The 21,469-nt window shown below is 32.2% G+C and overlaps 1 protein-coding gene across 1 annotated transcript in view; it reads right to left on the minus strand.

The window, feature by feature from the left end:
• Positions 1-21,469, minus strand: part of LOC145331907 (uncharacterized) — a 48,461-nt gene that overhangs the window by 7,898 nt on the left and 19,094 nt on the right. The window contains exons 5-10 of the mRNA XM_080176780.1: positions 8,292-8,345; positions 7,720-7,805; positions 7,502-7,576; positions 7,009-7,086; positions 432-488; positions 104-135 (exon numbers count right to left, since the gene is read on the minus strand). Of these exons, the coding sequence (XP_080032906.1) occupies positions 104-135; positions 432-488; positions 7,009-7,086; positions 7,502-7,576; positions 7,720-7,805; positions 8,292-8,345 (382 nt within the window). The remainder of the gene's footprint in view (positions 1-103; positions 136-431; positions 489-7,008; positions 7,087-7,501; positions 7,577-7,719; positions 7,806-8,291; positions 8,346-21,469) is intronic.

A 21,469-nucleotide genomic window follows, 5' to 3' on the forward strand; every position in this document is an offset into this window, starting at 1 on the left:
TTATGCTATTTTCCTACGGTTCCTTTCTCCTTTAAATACATAGCTCCTAGATGCTTGGGGCGCAGAATATAGAAGGAGCAAAATTGTTTCAAATAATATTTACCTTGAAGGAGAGAGGCAAAGTTCACTGTCATTCTGAAAAAAATCATAATTTTAAAAAACTCTTCGAAAAGCTTTTTATTGGCAAAGCCAATCTTTTCTAAATGTCTGTCTGTCTTTCTGTAAAGCTTGAGTGGGTAAATTTTTATGATTAGGACTCCTCCCTATTCGTTTCTTTCCCTTTCCCTCTACACTTTCCCATTTACTTCCCCATCCTTTCCCTTCCTCATTCCTTTATTCCTCATTCCATCCCCTTTAAAGCGAAGCTTCTCATTTACCAACTTGTCCGTCTGTCTGTTTTTCCGTTAAATTAAAATGGTAAAAATGCGAACCTGTATTTTCTCAATTAGACTCATCGACTTCTTAGCCACCTCTTCTTCGGTTTCTTTCTAAACAAATTAGAATAAAATCATTAAAATATTTTTCCCATATTATCTCATTTCCAGCATGGCTTCGAATCTTATTAATATCCGCTGGATTAGAACCGATTCTCAGACATACATAAAAATCATGTTTCTTATCGTTATAGCCAGTTTCTACGAATATTTTAAAAAATCCTAATATTATAACCAGTTTTGTATTAACTTCTTTGACTCCTCGGGTCTAACAAAACTGATTTAAATCTTATAATTTTTTAATTTTATTATCCGTGGAAAGCAGTCTATATGGATAACTATTCTTATTTTGACTCACCTTTAATCTTATTAGAATTATAAAACACTTGTCTGTAAGTCTATTCAATATCACCATCTATCTAATCTATTTGATTATCTATCTATGTATCTATTTAATCTATTTGATTATCTATCTATGTATCTATTTAATCTATTTGATTTTCTACCTATGTATCTATTTGTGACTAACCATTTATCTTCTTTTTTATCTATCTATCTATCTATTTATTTGTAGCCAGACCTATTTTTGTGTATATATTCATTCCATCTGTTTATCAATTTGAAATTTTCCTACTAAACTTCTGTATTGTTATTATATCAACACACTAGCGGTTACGCCCCTAGAAGCCTCTAGGGACACTTTAAATGTTTTTGTTTTTTTAATTATACGATAGGTACCTATCTATGTAGCTTTCAAGTTTCTACGATACCTAGCTATGTTGCGTAGGAGTCTCTAATTCGTAAAAAAATCGATCTTTGTGATTTCTCTTGGGAGGGTGGTGGTACCCTCCCCCAAAATAGTTTTAAACCTTCCCGGGACCTATGGGAAACTATCCTGTTGCGAAGAACCCGATAGGTTATGCGGTTAGCGAGATCCTTTGGTACAGACACAGAGACAAATAGACATCCTGTTGCTTTATTATATCAACACATAATATGGAAAATGTCAGGGATCTAAAGGGATAAGACAATGGTCGATAAATTGTTATACATTACTAATGATGATACACAAAACTACCCCTTCTGTAGTTTTTAAGTGGTCAACTAAATGAACCAACCAATCAAAAGTTCCCAACGAATAAGAAAACGTTATCATAATATTTTGGGGATGGTTGCTCCAACTTTCCCCCAAATTTTAAGGTGCCTCTAGAGGCATAGTTGTTGTTTGGAAACAGTCGACATATCCAGGGAGGGAGGAGACTTTGGTTGTTTATTACACTAGTCCCCAAAGCCATGCAATAGCCTTTTCTTAATCGTTAGCTTTACAACTTTGAGGATTTTATGGATTTTGGTTGGCTGGTTGATTAAGTTTAGTGTCCAAACGTTTCAACCACTAATTGTTATCTACAGAAAGGGATAATTTTGTGTATCATCATAAAGGGATGTACATAACTTTATCGGTAATTGTCTTATCCCTTTTAATTTCTGATATAGTAGGAATACTTACTGAAATTGAATGTCAACATAAGATCTCCCGACCTAACAGGGTATATAATATCTGTATCTGGCTATATATTGAAAATTAGATTTGATTACGACGTCAACAGAATATTTGAGAAAAATTGAATTTTCACAACTTTTGATGTCCAACCTTGGGTGTCCTTTCTCTTCCGCAGATTATCAAGTCTCAACATTTATAGAATACCAGGGATCTAAGGGGATAAGACAATGTCTGTTAAAATCATGTACATCGCCAATGGTGATACACAAAATTACCCCATCTATGGAAAACAATAAGTGGTTAAAACGTTTGGATACTTAACTTCGATAAAAATCCCCAAAGTTGTTATGCCAACGAATAAGAAAACGTTCTTATACAACTTTGGGGACTAGTGTAATTAACAGTTGTATGAACAACACTGGCAAAATTATAGAGGGTGATACACCCCGTGGGTTTCTACCCTCTACACTTCCCTTGACAAGGGTCTACACCTCCTAAAACAGCAAAGGTGGATGTCAAGGTAAAAAAAGTAACCTTCCTTAAAGTTAAAGAGGGTGTCAAAATTTTTGGTTGCGCTTCACGCATCCCCTGGAGAAAAACCCTCTTCACGCCACTGTATAAAAAAATGGATAATGTTTAACCCCAATGATTATAAGCAAAATTGCGCCTTCCAGAAATATTTGCAGAAGTAAATACACACCCCAACAGGGTCAAAGACAGGAGGGTACTCTGTCTGGGAAATAATAAGCAACTGGACAAAGACAGGAGGGTACTGTCTGGGAAATAATAAGCAACTGGACAAAGACAGGAGGGTACTGTCTGGGAAATAATAAGCAACTGGACAAAGACAGGAGGGTACTGTCTGGGAAATAATAAGCAACTGGACAAAGACAGGAGGGTACTGTCTAGGAAATAATAAGCAACTGGACAAAGACAGGAGGGTACTGTCTGGGAAATAATCAGCAACTGGACAAAGACAGGAGGGTACTGTCTGGGAAATAATAAGCAACTGGACAAAGACAGGAGGGTACTGTCTAGGAAATAATAAGCAACTGGACAAAGACAGGAGGGTACTGTCTGGGAAATAATAAGCAACTGGACAAAGACAGGAGGGTACTGTCTGGGAAATAATAAGCAACTGGACAAAGACAGGAGGGTACTGTCTGGGAAATAATAAGCAACTGGACAAAGACAGGAGGGTACTGTCTAGGAAATAATAAGCAACTGGACAAAGACAGGAGGGTACTGTCTGGGAAATAATAAGCAACTGGACAAAGACAGGAGGGTACTCTGTCTGGGAAATAATAAGCAACTGGACAAAGACAGGAGGGTACTGTCTGGGAAATAATAAGCAACTGGACAAAGACAGGAGGGTACTGTCTGGGAAATAATAAGCAACTGGACAAAGACAGGAGGGTACTGTCTAGGAAATAATAAGCAACTGGACAAAGACAGGAGGGTACTGTCTGGGAAATAATCAGCAACTGGAAAAAGACAGGAGGGTACTGTCTGGGAAATAATAAGCAACTGGACAAAGACAGGAGGGTACTGTCTAGGAAATAATAAGCAACTGGACAAAGACAGGAGGGTACTGTCTGGGAAATAATAAGCAACTGGACAAAGACAGGAGGGTACTGTCTGGGAAATAATAAGCAACTGGACAAAGACAGGAGGGTACTGTCTGGGAAATAATAAGCAACTGGACAAAGACAGGAGGGTACTGTCTGGGAAATAATAAGCAACTGGACAAAGACAGGAGGGTACTGTCTGGGAAATAATAAGCAACTGGACAAAGACACGAGGGTACTGTCTGGGAAATAATAGGCAACTGGACTAAGATTTTAAAAAAAAATCGTCTACAAAAGATTTTTTAAAGGGGTCACCGCGCGTGAAGCTCACTCAAATTTTTATCTACCAATAAATTTATCAGAGGTTTTCCTCGAATTTTTGTGATTTATCAAGATTATTTTATATTCGCAAAAAAAATGTCAAAAAGTATATTTTCAATTTGTACATTTGAAATGCTGAGTTTAATTTCAATTCTAATAAGTTGACAGGCTCAACATGTCACGTCAAGGCTCACAACACTTAAAATTAACTGTTATAGATAGATTTGATTGTAAATTAAAACTTATGATCTATTATACAAATAGAACGATGTCTGTCTGAAGATTAAGAAATAAGTAACCGCTGAATTGATTGGGTTCTACTCTTCATAGAATATACCTACTGGTCCTGTGGTGGTTTTAGGCTATTATCTTGGGGGTTGAAGACCTCCCCCAAAATAGGTTCCTATTTTTTCAATTTCCTCTTGGGGCAAAGCCTCTAGAGGCTAGAGGCGAAACCGCTAGTAATTATTTTAAAGTAAAGGGATGTCTATATGGAGAATCTTGTTAACCGCTGAACCGATATGGTTATGCTTTTGCTGCGATTGAAATATTACATCAAAGTTCAATTATATTCCATTTTAATTTACAGATATTCATAAAAAAAAACTAAAAAAATATAGTTAAGGATAAGTATTATAAAGAAATAATAATTACTCATTCTGAAGAATTTTTTAATCAATAAAAAGTTTACTTTAATCAAGGGGGCTTTACTTTTGATGTTGGGAGGGATGGGGGGGGGGGGGGGAGTGCAAAATAACCTAAAACTATCCAAAGACGTAGGAGGTACCAATTTCAAAAAATTGCTCTAAATTGGTTAGGATATTTTAATAGACAACAAACATGAAACGAAGTTTTTAATAGTGCCTATAAAAATGATGTTTTAGAATACAAACGACCAATGATAGGCCGATCGCAGACTAAATTACTAATGGCAGGCCAGTTTACATCATTTTTATCTCTAATACAAAGTAGAACGATGTCTGTTTGTCCGTTTGTCTGTCCGTCCGTCAATCCCTTAAGATTTTGGTAACCACTAAACCAATCGGATTCTACTCTTCAAGGAATATACCTACTGGTCCTGTGGTAGTTTTAGGCTATTTTCTTGGGGGGTAGGACACCCCCAACCCCCTATATAGAGTTTCATAAAAAATCTAACTATTCACAAATTTATCTATCCCTTCTTGCGACAAAAATCTACATTTGAATTTTTTTTATATTTAACGATATTTGAAAATTAATGTGTTTCGCGGAAATTAAAATTTTAATTCTTTTAGTCATAATAGGTTTAAATATCAAATAATATCATTTTAATTTAACATTTTTTAATAAAAATATGAATTAATTAAAATTTTATAATTTAATTAATATCAAAATTTACCAAATTTAAAGATTTAAAAATTTTAATTTTGTGTCTTTATGAAATGAAATTTTAATGAAAGTGTTACTTTTGATCAGGGAGGGAGTGGACAATTAGCTGTTTATCACACTAGTCCCCAAAGTTTTATAATAACGTTTTCTCATTCGTTGGATTATCAACTTTGAGGACTTTTAAATTTTAATTAGTAGGTTCAGAATGTGTATCAAAACGTTCCAACCACTAATTTCAATCTACAGTAGGGTTAATTTTGTGTATCGTCATTGAGGATGTTCTTCGATTTATCGGCAATTATGGATGTTGTCATCCTTGTTATTTTTCAAAGCTTAAACGAAGTAAATAAAGTTAGGATGATTATTTCTAAGCCCTGCTAGTCTAGGGTTCAAGCCGCTAACGCATTTCAAAATCGATAAAATACTTAAATGTTTTTTATTACGTTTAGTTAAAACTATTGTAATTAATTAAGTATTAAAGCTACTGCATGTAATAAAATTATATCTTTTGAATTAGTTATTTATAGCATCGTATTATAGACAGCTTTCCGCGTATATTGAAAAAAAAATCTTTAAAATTAAACCAGTTTTGTTAACCCTACCGGTATTAACAAAACTGGTATCAAGTTTATGATTTTTCATGTAAATATTCATGGAAAATTTACTGAAATACGATACTATACATGATTTTTTAGTAAGACTGAGGACCGGTTCTAATCCGGCGGATATTAATCGGTTTCAAAGCCATACTGGAAATGACTTTACAATAATTGTGTTTCTTACCAATTAATAAGTCATTAGATAATTGAATGCTTCACTTAGCAATTATGCAGGGAGGGAGGGGACAATTGGATCTATATTAAACTGGTAACCAAAGTTTTGATTGTTTTGCTTAAACTCTGAGTGTCCAAAATTTGATCTACAGAAAGGGTCCATTTTGTTTATCATTATTGGATAATGATATGTCCTTAAATTTATCGTCCATTGTCCATATCCCTTAAGATCCCTGACCAAGGACGTCCAAGAGGGGGTAAAGTTGTGATCCCCCCCAAAAAAAGCCCCTGTCTCTGACAATTATGTTATTACTTATAATTAGAAACTAGAATAGTTATTTCTCGTATCGTATTATAAACGGCTTTCCGCGGATATAGAATGTACAATTATAAGATTAAAAATTGTTTTTTTAGCCCCGTGGTGCCGAAGGCACCGGCTAAAAAAACCAGTTTTAATCTTATGATTGTACATTTCTATATTCGTAGAAAACTGGATATAATACGATGCTAGACATAGTTTTTTCGTATTCATGAGAACCGGTTCCTATCCACCGGATTCGAATGAATACGAGAAAATTTATTATCTATAATACAAAGTAGCTTGATGTCTCTCCGTCTATCTGTCCGACCCTTAAGATCTCGGTAACCACTGAACCGATCGGATTCTACTTTTCATGGTATAAAATTATTGGTCCTGTGATGGTTTTAAGCTATTTTCTTGGAGGGTGGGACACCCCCAACCCCCCAAAAAGCAAAAATATTCCCCAATTTTTGTTGTTTATGGGGAAGTTAGTTCACATGAAACTACTGGCAGCACCAATAGTACCTAAATTTTTAATTTTTAATTACCTCTTGGGGCAAAGCCCCTATAGGCTACGGGCGAAGCTGCTAGTATTGTAGAATGTAAAAGGGTGATGTAATATTATTTGAATTCTATATCCATAAGTTGAAAGTATTATTCTAATCTTAAACTAACCACTGAACCGATTGGGTTCTCACATAATTATAGTAATTATAGAGTAGCTTTTCAACTAGAAACTTGCCTGTGGTTCAACTCTGGCTTTGGTAGATACCCCAGTTACTATATACAGCTCTGTCTCTACGTCCAAGATTTCTTCAACCTGGAATTTAAGGCTTATTATAATAAAGTAGCTAAATATTAAATTAGTTTCTTGAAAGAAAATATTCTTTTAGCAATTTTTACTAGAATCCATATAAATTATGTAACAATTGTTTACATAGGCTAAAATTAATGGCTTTTAGTAAAGTAACCTTATCATATTTTTAAACAGTTCTTAAAATTGAATTGAAGTTTTATTATTGAAATTAGCAATTAATACATGTGTTTAAAGAAACAAAAATGTCTTCCATTGTTTATTATGACTATCAGTATAGTATCCAAATTAGTTACTTGAAAAAAAAAATAATCATCTTAAACATTTACTTTAAGCCTTAGGTATTATGTAGTTATTTCAAATAGATTTGTAACAAGTAGAACATATTGTCCCTAAGATTGTTAAGATTATAGACTCATACCTGTCTATCTGCACGAGCTGTTCTCATTTGAATGCCGGGATGACACACTCCCAAGCAGCCAGCACAGCTGATAATCTAAACAAAATTGTTATAATAATTCTAACTTAATTTTTTTCCCCTAATACATAAACATTAATTTATATAAATCTATTAGAGCTTGAAGTTTGAAAGGTTTTCCGTGATTTCCTTTAATTCTATAAGTTAATTAAGATATTTACCTTGCAGTACAATTTAGCAGCGCCAGGTGTCTCTGGAACAGTAAAGGTGTGGCTCATTTCTACAACATCTGTCCTCACTGAACGACCTAAATAAAGTTTTATTACTAGACTAAAGGGGTAGTTGCATGAAGTGCATTTAAAAAGTTTGATTGCAAGCAAAAGTTACTAGAATACCTTCTAACATATATATTTTTGTATTACAATAAACAGCAATCAATTAGACACCACCAAAATAGTCATCATGCTGTTTTTGTTAAAACAGGGTAGCAATATAAATTGCATACATCTAAAAAAAATGATTTTCAAGTCTTGAAACTACCTGGTAGAAAGTTCAAATTCTTTCATATATATGTCCTGTAAAGGTAGTTAAAACTATTGAACAGAAAAAAATATGGAAAAAAATTCAAGTTTAAATTCAAGTTTAAAGGCACTTCGTGCAAATACCCCTTTTCTATATAAAAATCATTGATTCCGACAAAATCCCAAAAGTGAAGTGAACGTATTCAGACATTCGGATAGGCCCTTGTGATAGAGTAGCCACTAAAAATATACATGCAATGCAAAATATTTACTTGAGATTCCTGATCCACATCCAAACTTGTCAGTCAGCTCAACTATCTCTGTCTCTGAAAACAAAAATAATAAATCATCAGAAAAATTCCACACTCTTAATTCGTCATGCGTTGGGCATTGTTATCAAAATATAAAAAAAACTTAATGGATCCATTCTTGTTTAGGGATCCTTAGGAATAAATTAAAATACTTATTATAAACAAAATTGCCAATTCTATAGATTCAAATTATACGTTAATCATTTGGGCACTGTTTGTGCTACTTAATCAAGATTTGATAACAGTTCTCAACAATTTTAAACCTACGAATGAGATAACATTTTTATACTATCCAAAACAGGATAAACTATGATGTAATTTAATGATATAGAGTAGCTTTAAGCATCCAAACTTCCCTAAAAAGGAAAAACGATTTGCAAGATCTTTACATACATACAAACAAATAAAAACCTAACACATAAAAAATAGAATAGGAAAAATAATAGTTATTTTTTGTATCGTATTATAAACGGCTTTCCGCGGATATTGAATGTACAATTATGAGATTAAAACTAGTTTTTTTAGCCCCGAGGTGCCGAAGGTACCGGCTAAAAAAACTGGTTTTAATCTTATGATTGTACATTTTTATATTCGTAGAAAGCTGGATATAATACGATGCTAGACATAGTTTTTTCGTATGGATGAGAACCGGTTCATATCCACCGGATTTGAATGAATACGAGAAAATGATTGAAAAGTAGAGAATAACAACTAAGTAAATTTTTAAAGAAGAAAACAGTAAAAGCTGACAGACAGACATGATAATATTTTGGAAAAATGCCTGGTTAGTTGATGTCAATAAGACAGTTGGGTAGATAGTGAAATATTGAAATAATTTTAAAAAAATAAATTGTCATCCTAATATAAAAGTAGCAGGACCTCCATGTACCTTTGTACTGAAGGATCTCGCTAAAACCGATATGGTTCTTCTTTCTACAGTGAAGCTCTTATAGGTCCTGTTAAGGTTTATAACTATTTTGTGGAAGGGTACCACCATCCTTCCAAGAGAAATCACCATTAAAAAAATTACCCCCCCCCCCATTAAAAAAAAATTGTGTGGGTCGTATTCGTATTCAATCACCAACCACCTAAAGTGTTGGTAGTAGTATATATATTTTTGTTTGTTTGTTCGTTAAGATTTCACTAACTTCTAAACTGATTAAGTATTCTAATTTAGGGAATAAATTGTATAGCTTCCAGGATGGTTTTAGACCATTTCATTTCTAGATAACTCTTTAAAATAATAACTTTTTAGAGACAAAAAATGAAGACAAGGAAAACATATATATTAGCTTTGCAACTAAATATAAGTCTATTTACCCCTTTAGAAATACGTAAGTATTATACCCTTATTAATTGACATACTAGAATAGGACAGGAAATTACCCTTTACCTTCGGACTTCCTCCAGCAGAATTTCACATTTACAGAAAGTGGTCCTATAACTAGCCCCTGTATATATAAAATTTATCTTAGAGGGAGGGGACTGTCTATTACACAAGTCTCCAAAGATTTATAATAACGTTTTTTAGTGACTTTTGACTAGTTGGTTCATTAAGTTGGATGTTCAAACGTTGAATCCATTAACTGTAATCTACAGAAGGGTTGTTTTTGTGTATTTGTATGATCACTGCGGGTGTACATCAATTTATCGGCTATTGTCTTATCCCTTTAGATCCTTGATCTTAGATGCATATTAGGTTATTAGGTTAGGTAATGAAGGGTTGGGTTTAGTTAGTCCTCCGTAGTTGCCTTTGAAAAGTTGTAAAAATGGGGAAGGGGGTAAGATTATTGTGATTTACTCGTAGATTTGGGGGATTTTACCGACTTCCTTTACTACAAATAACTTTTTTTTATACATTATGTTTGCATATTATACATTACATAAGAATAAAAAGTATAATATATTTGAAATATATTTTATGTGTATTCTATATTACTATTTTTGACGGTATAAGATAACCCTAAATTCAAAATGATAAATTTATCTAAAATGCAAAATTAATAAAAAGAATGTTTTAGCATATAATTCTTAGTTTATCTTTAAAGTGTGTTTAGTTTCCTTACTATAAATAGATTTGGTTCTTGTTTTTAATCTACCACAGAATGAATTTCTATTTAAGATGTTGATTTCCAAAGTCAATAAAGTACATTGATATTATACTACAGTAGAGTAATCTAATTGGTATGGATTGTGATGTGATTGTAATTTTAAAATGTTGTTAAGAACTAGCCTAGAGTTACTTGATGCATAGCAAAGCTATTTATCTCCCTTCAATAAAGAAATCAATGGATTGGTAAATATCCAAACAAATTTAAGATATTTAAGTATCTGCTGCCTGTCCCTTAAGATCTCAAAAATACTGGATCAACACAACTATGATTTTACAGGAAATCATTTAAATAGAAAGTTTTGTTTTGATTCTTTTATCATTTCATAAAGATAAATTTGAGCATCTAGGAGCTCTTTATGGAAACCAAAAAAATAGCCTAAAACCATCCTTGAACCCTATGTGCAGCTTCCGTGAAATGAAAAAACTAAAAAACAATTAGTTTATTAGTTTAAAAATCTTAAGCTACAGATAAAACAAACATACTACTTTCTATTAAGTTTGGAATGAGGAACATTGGACTTTAAATTATAATGGTCCCCAAAGTTTTATTAATACGTTCTTTCATTCATTGACTAAAGTGTAGGGACCAGAGGTGGATTCCTAAAAAAAATTTGCCCCACTAATCGCTTTATGGGGCAAAATTGTTTTCGTGAAAAATCCTCCAAAATCACATAATCAAATAATCACAAATGTTATTTCGGTGGATTTTTCAGGAAAACAACTAATCGCTTAGATGGGCAATTTTTTTTAAAGAATCGACCTCAGCATTGTTCAAATTTTTCTACTCTATTAACTACATAAGGAGTGTTTTTGTTAATCATAATTGAGGGTGTTGTACATCGTTCAATCTCTTTGTCTTAGGATTTTCCTGGATCTTAGGTTACCTAGGTTTACATAGGTTTCAAGAAGTAACATTTAATGATGGAAGAAAGGTCGACAAAAATATCTGTAATTTAAACCTTGTAAGAACATTTCAATAAAAAACAGCATCAATTATTAAATATCACTAGCGACAAGGAAAACTGTAATCAAAGGGACAATAGCTTAAAACCATACCAGGACTTAAATAAAATAGCCTAAAACCATCACATAATCTATGAAAAGTTTATCTAAAATAAAGAAACCAACCAGACAAAAAACCTTTATATAATAGGATAAAGTTGAAATAATCTTTTGAAATTTTAAGTAGACAAAAGGCTATAGTGCCAATATTCATTCCTTTTTTATCCCATAAACTTATCACTGTATCCCCGATTGAAAAGAAATTGTTTGCCCTCTATAATGCATCCTTTTCTCCTCTTTAAAATGTTTTAAATGGATGCAAATACAATGTACTAAAATGTACACATGCAATTCTTACAAAGATTAAATTGTGTCAGAAATGACCCATGTGATGTCATAAAAACGAGGGAGATGAGAAAAGAAGTGGTAAGAAGACCGCTAAAAGAGATGTAAAATCCCTCATTTTTATGACGTCACATGGATCATTTTGACATATTGTCGCAATTCTTTTGAAGAATAGTTCTTAAAAGCTATAAAAGTCCGGCTTTTCCTCAAAGTGACATGTTGAGCACTAAACCCGCCCAGCCACCAAGGGAAGTGGGGAGGGGAAGTGTAAATTTTATTACTTTAGATAATATTGGGTTAGGTTATTTTTGCTTCTGTGTAGCCCCAAGGGATCAGGGCACCACAGTTAGAGGCTCCGCAGGGTTAGGCATAGGACAAAAATGTAAAAAAATAACTGTTCGATGGAAACTACTACAAAAATAACTTATGTCTGTGTATCTGTAATGTAAAAAAAATTCGAGTCTCGATGTTATTAAACAACAATTTTTCCTTAGAGTACAAAATATTTTACGTACAGATAATGACTATTTTTAAGGGGCAAAAAAATATTAACTATATTTATTTTATTGCCCATTTCAATCGATATAATATTACTTGGATGTTGCACCAGATTTTCATGACACTCGTAGCTGGCTAAAATAACGATACCCCAAACCCACTCCTTTACCCATCCCTTGTCCTCCTTCTGAATAAACGAGCTGACCGATAAATGAGTAGGTTCATCATAGATGTCCAAGGGGGGGGGGGCTTAAGTGGGGATTACCCCCCCCCCATTTAAAATTTACCCCTACCCTGGTGGTAAATTTTGAGGGGGGTAATTACCCCCCCCAAGCAAATTTTACCCCCGGGGTAAAAATTTTTGGGGGGTTAGAAAAAATTACCCCCCCTTACAAAATTTATACCCCCCCCCCCCAAAAAAAAAGCTTGGACGCCCATGAGGTTCATATTAGCAATATAAATTGAAGACAGATTTACCCTGTTAATATATCCACGTATTCTAGATTCATTCCTTTTTTGTACTTGTTTATATGTACATTTTAGTAAAGGTAGTAATGTGACTATCTATTTTCATGGTTAAATAGAACTAATCTAGGGGAAACATTTTACAGACTTTTAATGGGTGCCCCAACAATCCTGCAAAAATTTTAAAAATTTTTTGTTGCAGTTAATGACAATAGTTTGAAACCAGAGTTCTTAAGGGATAAGACAATTGACGATAATTTGATTTATAATTCTAATGTTGATGGACAAAATTATCCCTTTTATAGATTAAAACTACATCATCACCTCATAAAATTTGGTTAGTTTAAAAGAATACTGAAATTAATTGCTTATGACTATGACTTAACTTATTGCTTATAAAAAATAAAAAATAAAAAATAGAATAGGAAAAATAATAGTTATTTTTTGTATCGTATTATAAACGGCTTTCCGCGGATATTGAATGTACAATTATGAGATTAAAACTAGTTTTTTTAGCCCCGAGGTGCCGAAGGTACCGGCTAAAAAAACTGGTTTTAATCTTATGATTGTACATTTTTATATTCGTAGAAAGCTGGATATAATACGATGCTAGACATAGTTTTTGTATGGATGAGAACCGGTTCATATCCACCGGATTTGAATGAATACGAGAAAATGATTGAAAAGTAGAGAATAACAACTAAGTAAATTTTTAAAGAAGAAAACAGTAAAAGCTGACAGACAGACATGATAATATTTTGGAAAAATGCCTGGTTAGTTGATGTCAATAAGACAGTTGGGTAGATAGTGAAATATTGAAATAATTTTAAAAAAATAAATTGTCATCCTAATATAAAAGTAGCAGGACCTCCATGTACCTTTGTACTGAAGGATCTCGCTAAAACCGATATGGTTCTTCTTTCTACAGTGAAGCTCTTATAGGTCCTGTTAAGGTTTATAACTATTTTGTGGAAGGGTACCACCATCCTTCCAAGAGAAATCACCATTAAAAAAATTACCCCCCCCCCCATTAAAAAAAAATTGTGTGGGTCGTATTCGTATTCAATCACCAACCACCTAAAGTGTTGGTAGTAGTATATATATTTTTGTTTGTTTGTTCGTTAAGATTTCACTAACTTCTAAACTGATTAAGTATTCTAATTTAGGGAATAAATTGTATAGCTTCCAGGATGGTTTTAGACCATTTCATTTCTAGATAACTCTTTAAAATAATAACTTTTTAGAGACAAAAAATGAAGACAAGGAAAACATATATATTAGCTTTGCAACTAAATATAAGTCTATTTACCCCTTTAGAAATACGTAAGTATTATACCCTTATTAATTGACATACTAGAATAGGACAGGAAATTACCCTTTACCTTCGGACTTCCTCCAGCAGAATTTCACATTTACAGAAAGTGGTCCTATAACTAGCCCCTGTATATATAAAATTTATCTTAGAGGGAGGGGACTGTCTATTACACAAGTCTCCAAAGATTTATAATAACGTTTTTTAGTGACTTTTGACTAGTTGGTTCATTAAGTTGGATGTTCAAACGTTGAATCCATTAACTGTAATCTACAGAAGGGTTGTTTTTGTGTATTTGTATGATCACTGCGGGTGTACATCAATTTATCGGCTATTGTCTTATCCCTTTAGATCCTTGATCTTAGATGCATATTAGGTTATTAGGTTAGGTAATGAAGGGTTGGGTTTAGTTAGTCCTCCGTAGTTGCCTTTGAAAAGTTGTAAAAATGGGGAAGGGGGTAAGATTATTGTGATTTACTCGTAGATTTGGGGGATTTTACCGACTTCCTTTACTACAAATAACTTTTTTTTATACATTATGTTTGCATATTATACATTACATAAGAATAAAAAGTATAATATATTTGAAATATATTTTATGTGTATTCTATATTACTATTTTTGACGGTATAAGATAACCCTAAATTCAAAATGATAAATTTATCTAAAATGCAAAATTAATAAAAAGAATGTTTTAGCATATAATTCTTAGTTTATCTTTAAAGTGTGTTTAGTTTCCTTACTATAAATAGATTTGGTTCTTGTTTTTAATCTACCACAGAATGAATTTCTATTTAAGATGTTGATTTCCAAAGTCAATAAAGTACATTGATATTATACTACAGTAGAGTAATCTAATTGGTATGGATTGTGATGTGATTGTAATTTTAAAATGTTGTTAAGAACTAGCCTAGAGTTACTTGATGCATAGCAAAGCTATTTATCTCCCTTCAATAAAGAAATCAATGGATTGGTAAATATCCAAACAAATTTAAGATATTTAAGTATCTGCTGCCTGTCCCTTAAGATCTCAAAAATACTGGATCAACACGACTATGATTTTACAGGAAATCATTTAAATAGAAAGTTTTGTTTTGATTCTTTTATCATTTCATAAAGATAAATTTGAGCATCTAGGAGCTCTTTATGGAAACCAAAAAAATAGCCTAAAACCATCCTTGAACCCTATGTGCAGCTTCCGTGAAATGAAAAAACTAAAAAACAATTAGTTTATTAGTTTAAAAATCTTAAGCTACAGATAAAACAAACATACTACTTTCTATTAAGTTTGGAATGAGGAACATTGGACTTTAAATTATAATGGTCCCCAAAGTTTTATTAATACGTTCTTTCATTCATTGACTAAAGTGTAGGGACCAGAGGTGGATTCCTAAAAAAAATTTGCCCCACTAATCGCTTTATGGGGCAAAATTGTTTTCGTGAAAAATCCTCCAAAATCACATAATCAAATAATCACAAATGTTATTTCGGTGGATTTTTCAGGAAAACAACTAATCGCTTAGATGGGCAATTTTTTTTAAAGAATCGACCTCAGCATTGTTCAAATTTTTCTACTCTATTAACTACATAAGGAGTGTTTTTGTTAATCATAATTGAGGGTGTTGTACATCGTTCAATCTCTTTGTCTTAGGATTTTCCTGGATCTTAGGTTACCTAGGTTTACATAGGTTTCAAGAAGTAACATTTAATGATGGAAGAAAGGTCGACAAAAATATCTGTAATTTAAACCTTGTAAGAACATTTCAATAAAAAACAGCATCAATTATTAAATATCACTAGCGACAAGGAAAACTGTAATCAAAGGGACAATAGCTTAAAACCATACCAGGACTTAAATAAAATAGCCTAAAACCATCACATAATCTATGAAAAGTTTATCTAAAATAAAGAAACCAACCAGACAAAAAACCTTTATATAATAGGATAAAGTTGAAATAATCTTTTGAAATTTTAAGTAGACAAAAGGCTATAGTGCCAATATTCATTCCTTTTTTATCCCATAAACTTATCACTGTATCCCCGATTGAAAAGAAATTGTTTGCCCTCTATAATGCATCCTTTTCTCCTCTTTAAAATGTTTTAAATGGATGCAAATACAATGTACTAAAATGTACACATGCAATTCTTACAAAGATTAAATTGTGTCAGAAATGACCCATGTGATGTCATAAAAACGAGGGAGATGAGAAAAGAAGTGGTAAGAAGACCGCTAAAAGAGATGTAAAATCCCTCATTTTTATGACGTCACATGGATCATTTTGACATATTGTCGCAATTCTTTTGAAGAATAGTTCTTAAAAGCTATAAAAGTCCGGCTTTTCCTCAAAGTGACATGTTGAGCACTAAACCCGCCCAGCCACCAAGGGAAGTGGGGAGGGGAAGTGTAAATTTTATTACTTTAGATAATATTGGGTTAGGTTATTTTTGCTTCTGTGTAGCCCCAAGGGATCAGGGCACCACAGTTAGAGGCTCCGCAGGGTTAGGCATAGGACAAAAATGTAAAAAAATAACTGTTCGATGGAAACTACTACAAAAATAACTTATGTCTGTGTATCTGTAATGTAAAAAAAATTCGAGTCTCGATGTTATTAAACAACAATTTTTCCTTAGAGTACAAAATATTTTACGTACAGATAATGACTATTTTTAAGGGGCAAAAAAATATTAACTATATTTATTTTATTGCCCATTTCAATCGATATAATATTACTTGGATGTTGCACCAGATTTTCATGACACTCGTAGCTGGCTAAAATAACGATACCCCAAACCCACTCCTTTACCCATCCCTTGTCCTCCTTCTGAATAAACGAGCTGACCGATAAATGAGTAGGTTCATCATAGATGTCCAAGGGGGGGGGGGCTTAAGTGGGGATTACCCCCCCCCCATTTAAAATTTACCCCTACCCTGGTGGTAAATTTTGAGGGGGGTAATTACCCCCCCCAAGCAAATTTTACCCCCGGGGTAAAAATTTTTGGGGGGTTAGAAAAAATTACCCCCCCTTACAAAATTTATACCCCCCCCCCCCAAAAAAAAAAGCTTGGACGCCCATGAGGTTCATATTAGCAATATAAATTGAAGACAGATTTACCCTGTTAATATATCCACGTATTCTAGATTCATTCCTTTTTTGTACTTGTTTATATGTACATTTTAGTAAAGGTAGTAATGTGACTATCTATTTTCATGGTTAAATAGAACTAATCTAGGGGAAACATTTTACAGACTTTTAATGGGTGCCCCAACAATCCTGCAAAAATTTTAAAAATTTTTTGTTGCAGTTAATGACAATAGTTTGAAACCAGAGTTCTTAAGGGATAAGACAATTGACGATAATTTGATTTATAATTCTAATGTTGATGGACAAAATTATCCCTTTTATAGATTAAAACTACATCATCACCTCATAAAATTTGGTTAGTTTAAAAGAATACTGAAATTAATTGCTTATGACTATGACTTAACTTATTGCTTATGCAATTTTACTTGGATATTTTAGACTGTGGTTAGCTTTATTCACAATTAAATAATACATCTATGTTTAATACAAAGTGAAACAATGTCTGTCTTTCTGAAACTTGTGATTTCAGACTTTCAGTATCTACTAAAATGATATCATGGCATTAAGCAAATTTGTTGAGGGTTTTATTAGCCCGTTGAATGTCTTTCACCTCCAGGGGCAAATCCGACAAAGCCAAAAAAACATTAATTTATTTTATAGCCATCTGCTAATATTTATCTTTTTTTAAGATGCTGCGCAAAATGGTACAAAAAAATTGACGTCATATGATAAAATAACCAATGAGAGGCGAGTATATATTTTACCATTGGTCAATTACAATGTATACTGGCCTCTCATTGGACAACTTTATAGTATGACGTCAATTTTTTTGTACCATTTTGAGCAGCATCTTTTTAAAAGCGAAGCTTTTCTATATTAAAAGCGAAGCTTTTCTATAATTAGGGGCGGTCCGTCCGTACGTCCGTCCGTCCGAGATAGATAGCTTTTATTCGTTAATTTAGGCAGGTTAGAATTGTCCTATCGATTTCAAATTTTGCAAGATGATTCCTGTAGTAGTTAGGTACGATTTAGAAAGCGTAGGAACTCTATAATCATTACAAGAATGTCCGTACGTCCATTTTAAACATGTTGATTTTTCTACTTTTTTAACAACAAATTTTTATGTGATCTAGTTATCCGTTTGATCTGATTTTTTGTATACTGATTCATGGGACAACAAAGAACAATAGTATAAGCGAAGCAACTCTATAATCAAGTCCTAAAAATGTAAGTATGTCCAGAAACATGAACCCGGTATTAGTGTCTTAGAAATTATCTTAGTGACGTAACTAAAAACGAGGGATTAGAGGGGAGGTGGGAAAGGTAACCCCTAAAAAAGAGATGGATAATAGAGGTGATTGATAATTGATAATTGATAAAGAAAATGTAGGAAATAATTTATACTCTCTGTACTTTCTACCATAGATTAATTAATTTGTATTTTCTAGACAAGGATGACAACATCCATAAAAACGAAGCACAAAAATCAGAAGGTAGAACAAACGCACAATAGCTAGAGTGTCAGAACTTAAAAAGCAGAATATTAATTTTGAAGTCTAAATGAAATTGCACATAAATTTGTTGCAAAATTGCGTAAATATAGCATACAGTAAAAGGACATACTTCCGTGCAAAATTTGAAATCAATAGTATAATTCTAATATGTCTAATAAATGTTGTCAAAAAAAGGTTGAAAAAAGTCCGCATATTTGATTAAATTTTTCTTAAAATCCGCATATTATGTTGATATAAACTATAATATATTATCACTAGCAGTAACATCACTAGAAGCTTTTAGGGTGGTAAGGGGGAAAGTTCATTCTTCCAATTTTCAATTTAAGTTTTAAAACAAAGAAGTAAAATTGCGGAGATGGTACTTTTTTTCTAGGTGTTATTTTTTTTGGAGAGTGGAGAGCCCTCTTCCTAAATAGTTATAAACTTCTCTATACCTATAATAAGCTTCACTGTAAAGAAGAACCCTTTAGGTTCAGCGGTTAACAAGATCCGTTGCTACAGTCGAAAAAAGCTTAGCTTACTAATTTATATAATAGGATATAATAAAGTAACAGGATGTCTGTTTGTCTGTCTCTTTGTTTGTTTGTTTGTCTTTTTCTTTTAAAATCTAGAAAAATAAATTGGTTTATTAAATTGGACTCTCTCCTCCTCAAGTGCCCCAAGAGGCCTCTAAGGCGTAGCCGCTAGTAATAGGATACAGTAACAAAATGCTAATCCTTATATCAAAGTAAAAGAATGTTTGTGTGTGTGTGTCTATTTATATGGAAGGATCTTCCTAACTAATATGCTTCTCCTTTGCAGGGACATAGGTCATAGGTCATGGGAAGGTTTTTAACTATTTTAGGATAGGGTACCTGCACCCTCACCACCAACATTTTTTAAATTTTTTTCTTTTAAAACTAAATTGTCCTTTTAAGTATATCTGTCAGACAGACAGACAATAAATATATGGAGCAGATCTGTATAAATATAAGGTATCTTGACTAAAACTTACAGCTGGCTATCTAAAAAAGCAGTCGTGAAAATAACATTTCTCCAACAATAAGGTTTTTTAAGCATGACCGACAGTCAGACAGACAAAATAATGTATAGAGTAGATGCAGGGGAGGGGGGTGATTACTTGAGGGCACCCTCAAATTTTGGAAGTCATTAAGTAGATGCACATATATCTTGGGTATAGTCCCTTTCATGACAATGCCTCTTAAGGGACGTTTCTTGGTATTTTCACAGTAGATTTTATCCTATTTCTAGCCACTGCGGGGGGGGGGGGGCTCTATCCATGCGGGGCCATTTTCCTAACCCTGCAGGGCAATCACCTAACCTAACCTAAAATAATCCATCAAAAGCTACTGTAAAAAAAATACATTAAAACACCTCTTAAAAGACCTTTTCACTTAAAATTTCAGTTGTCTTTCTTCAATAGCAGCCAAAAAACACACAAAGCATGTTTTAAATGGACGTACTGACTTTCTGTTAACAATGATAGAGTTGCTTTCTAAATTATACCTAACTGTCATAGGAATCATCATGAAGAGTTTGAAATTGATAGGATAATTCTAACATGTCTTGTTTAATAATCTAAAATCAATTAATAATTTTATCTAATTTCAATTTCAATTTATCTATGAAATAAATGTAAAGCTGTACAGGTTAAGGCTACTATCTGACTCAATACATTTTTTTTTCTCCTCTTTTTAGCAACTGAATGAAAGTAATTCTTTTCAATTCCAGATAATTATAAGAATTGGTAACATTTGCTTAGATATTTATTTTATAAAAACATAGCAAAAAAAATAATAACCGTATTATAATACAGGTATTAAATATTTATATACAAACAATAAAATTGAATATGAATAAAAATTAAGGATAGATCAATCAAATAATAATTATGTACAGTGTCAAAGGACTAAACAATCTTGTGAGAGGTAATATAACTTATGCATTTTAAAAAGATATTTGTTAAATAGACTGATTATTTAAAGACATATTTGTTAAATATGTTGCTCTACTGGATATCATTACCCTTGTTAGAATGTACCATTCATAAAGAAGGTTATTTTTTAATGGCAAAACTGTTTAAGCTAGCTTTTTTAACAATTACGTTCAAATTCCGTTAAATTTATTGATATAAATAATCTAATAATTGATTGTTTTGTTTTTATTCGTAATTGTCTTTTTTATATATACATTATTATGCTTAATTAAAAATTTCTGATAAACATCTCATTATATTTAAAGAAAAATTAGCTGTCTCTAAATTTAATATAGAAATAAAATTATTATGGAAAATCAATTGATTTTTCATGGTAACAGGTATAAGTTATAAAATACAGACGAATTTATAGATGTAATCTTGAAAAGATAGCTTTAATTTAAAATGATAAATATGCATTATTTTTACCAAAAACTAGACAAAACCCTTTTTTGTTGTTGTTGATAGCAATATCTTATTTCTTTACTCTCGTTTATATATAGTTTTAACCTAATATCTTTTGATTTAATTGTTATTGGTTTGAAATTTTGACTAAAAAGCTGGCTTAAAAAATAGCTCATATGTGATAAAATATATAGCATTTTGCGCTAACTTATGAAGGGTTTATACAATAAGTATAATTATAAAAGCAAATATTTGAAAATTATTTAAAATCATTCAATGTTTAATGTAAGATTAAGCCAATTATTAATCACGAAATTACATATAGGTTTTTTATTATTTTGCTAAATAATCTATAAAATATTTACACATTGTAAGTCAACTCTTGAGTTATGTAAGAAGTACAATATCAGCTGATAGATCTTATTTC

Source organism: Acartia tonsa, chromosome 11 (assembly GCF_053477335.1).
Source record: "Acartia tonsa isolate MP-2025a chromosome 11, ASM5347733v1, whole genome shotgun sequence".
NCBI lineage: Eukaryota > Metazoa > Arthropoda > Copepoda > Calanoida > Acartiidae > Acartia > Acartia tonsa.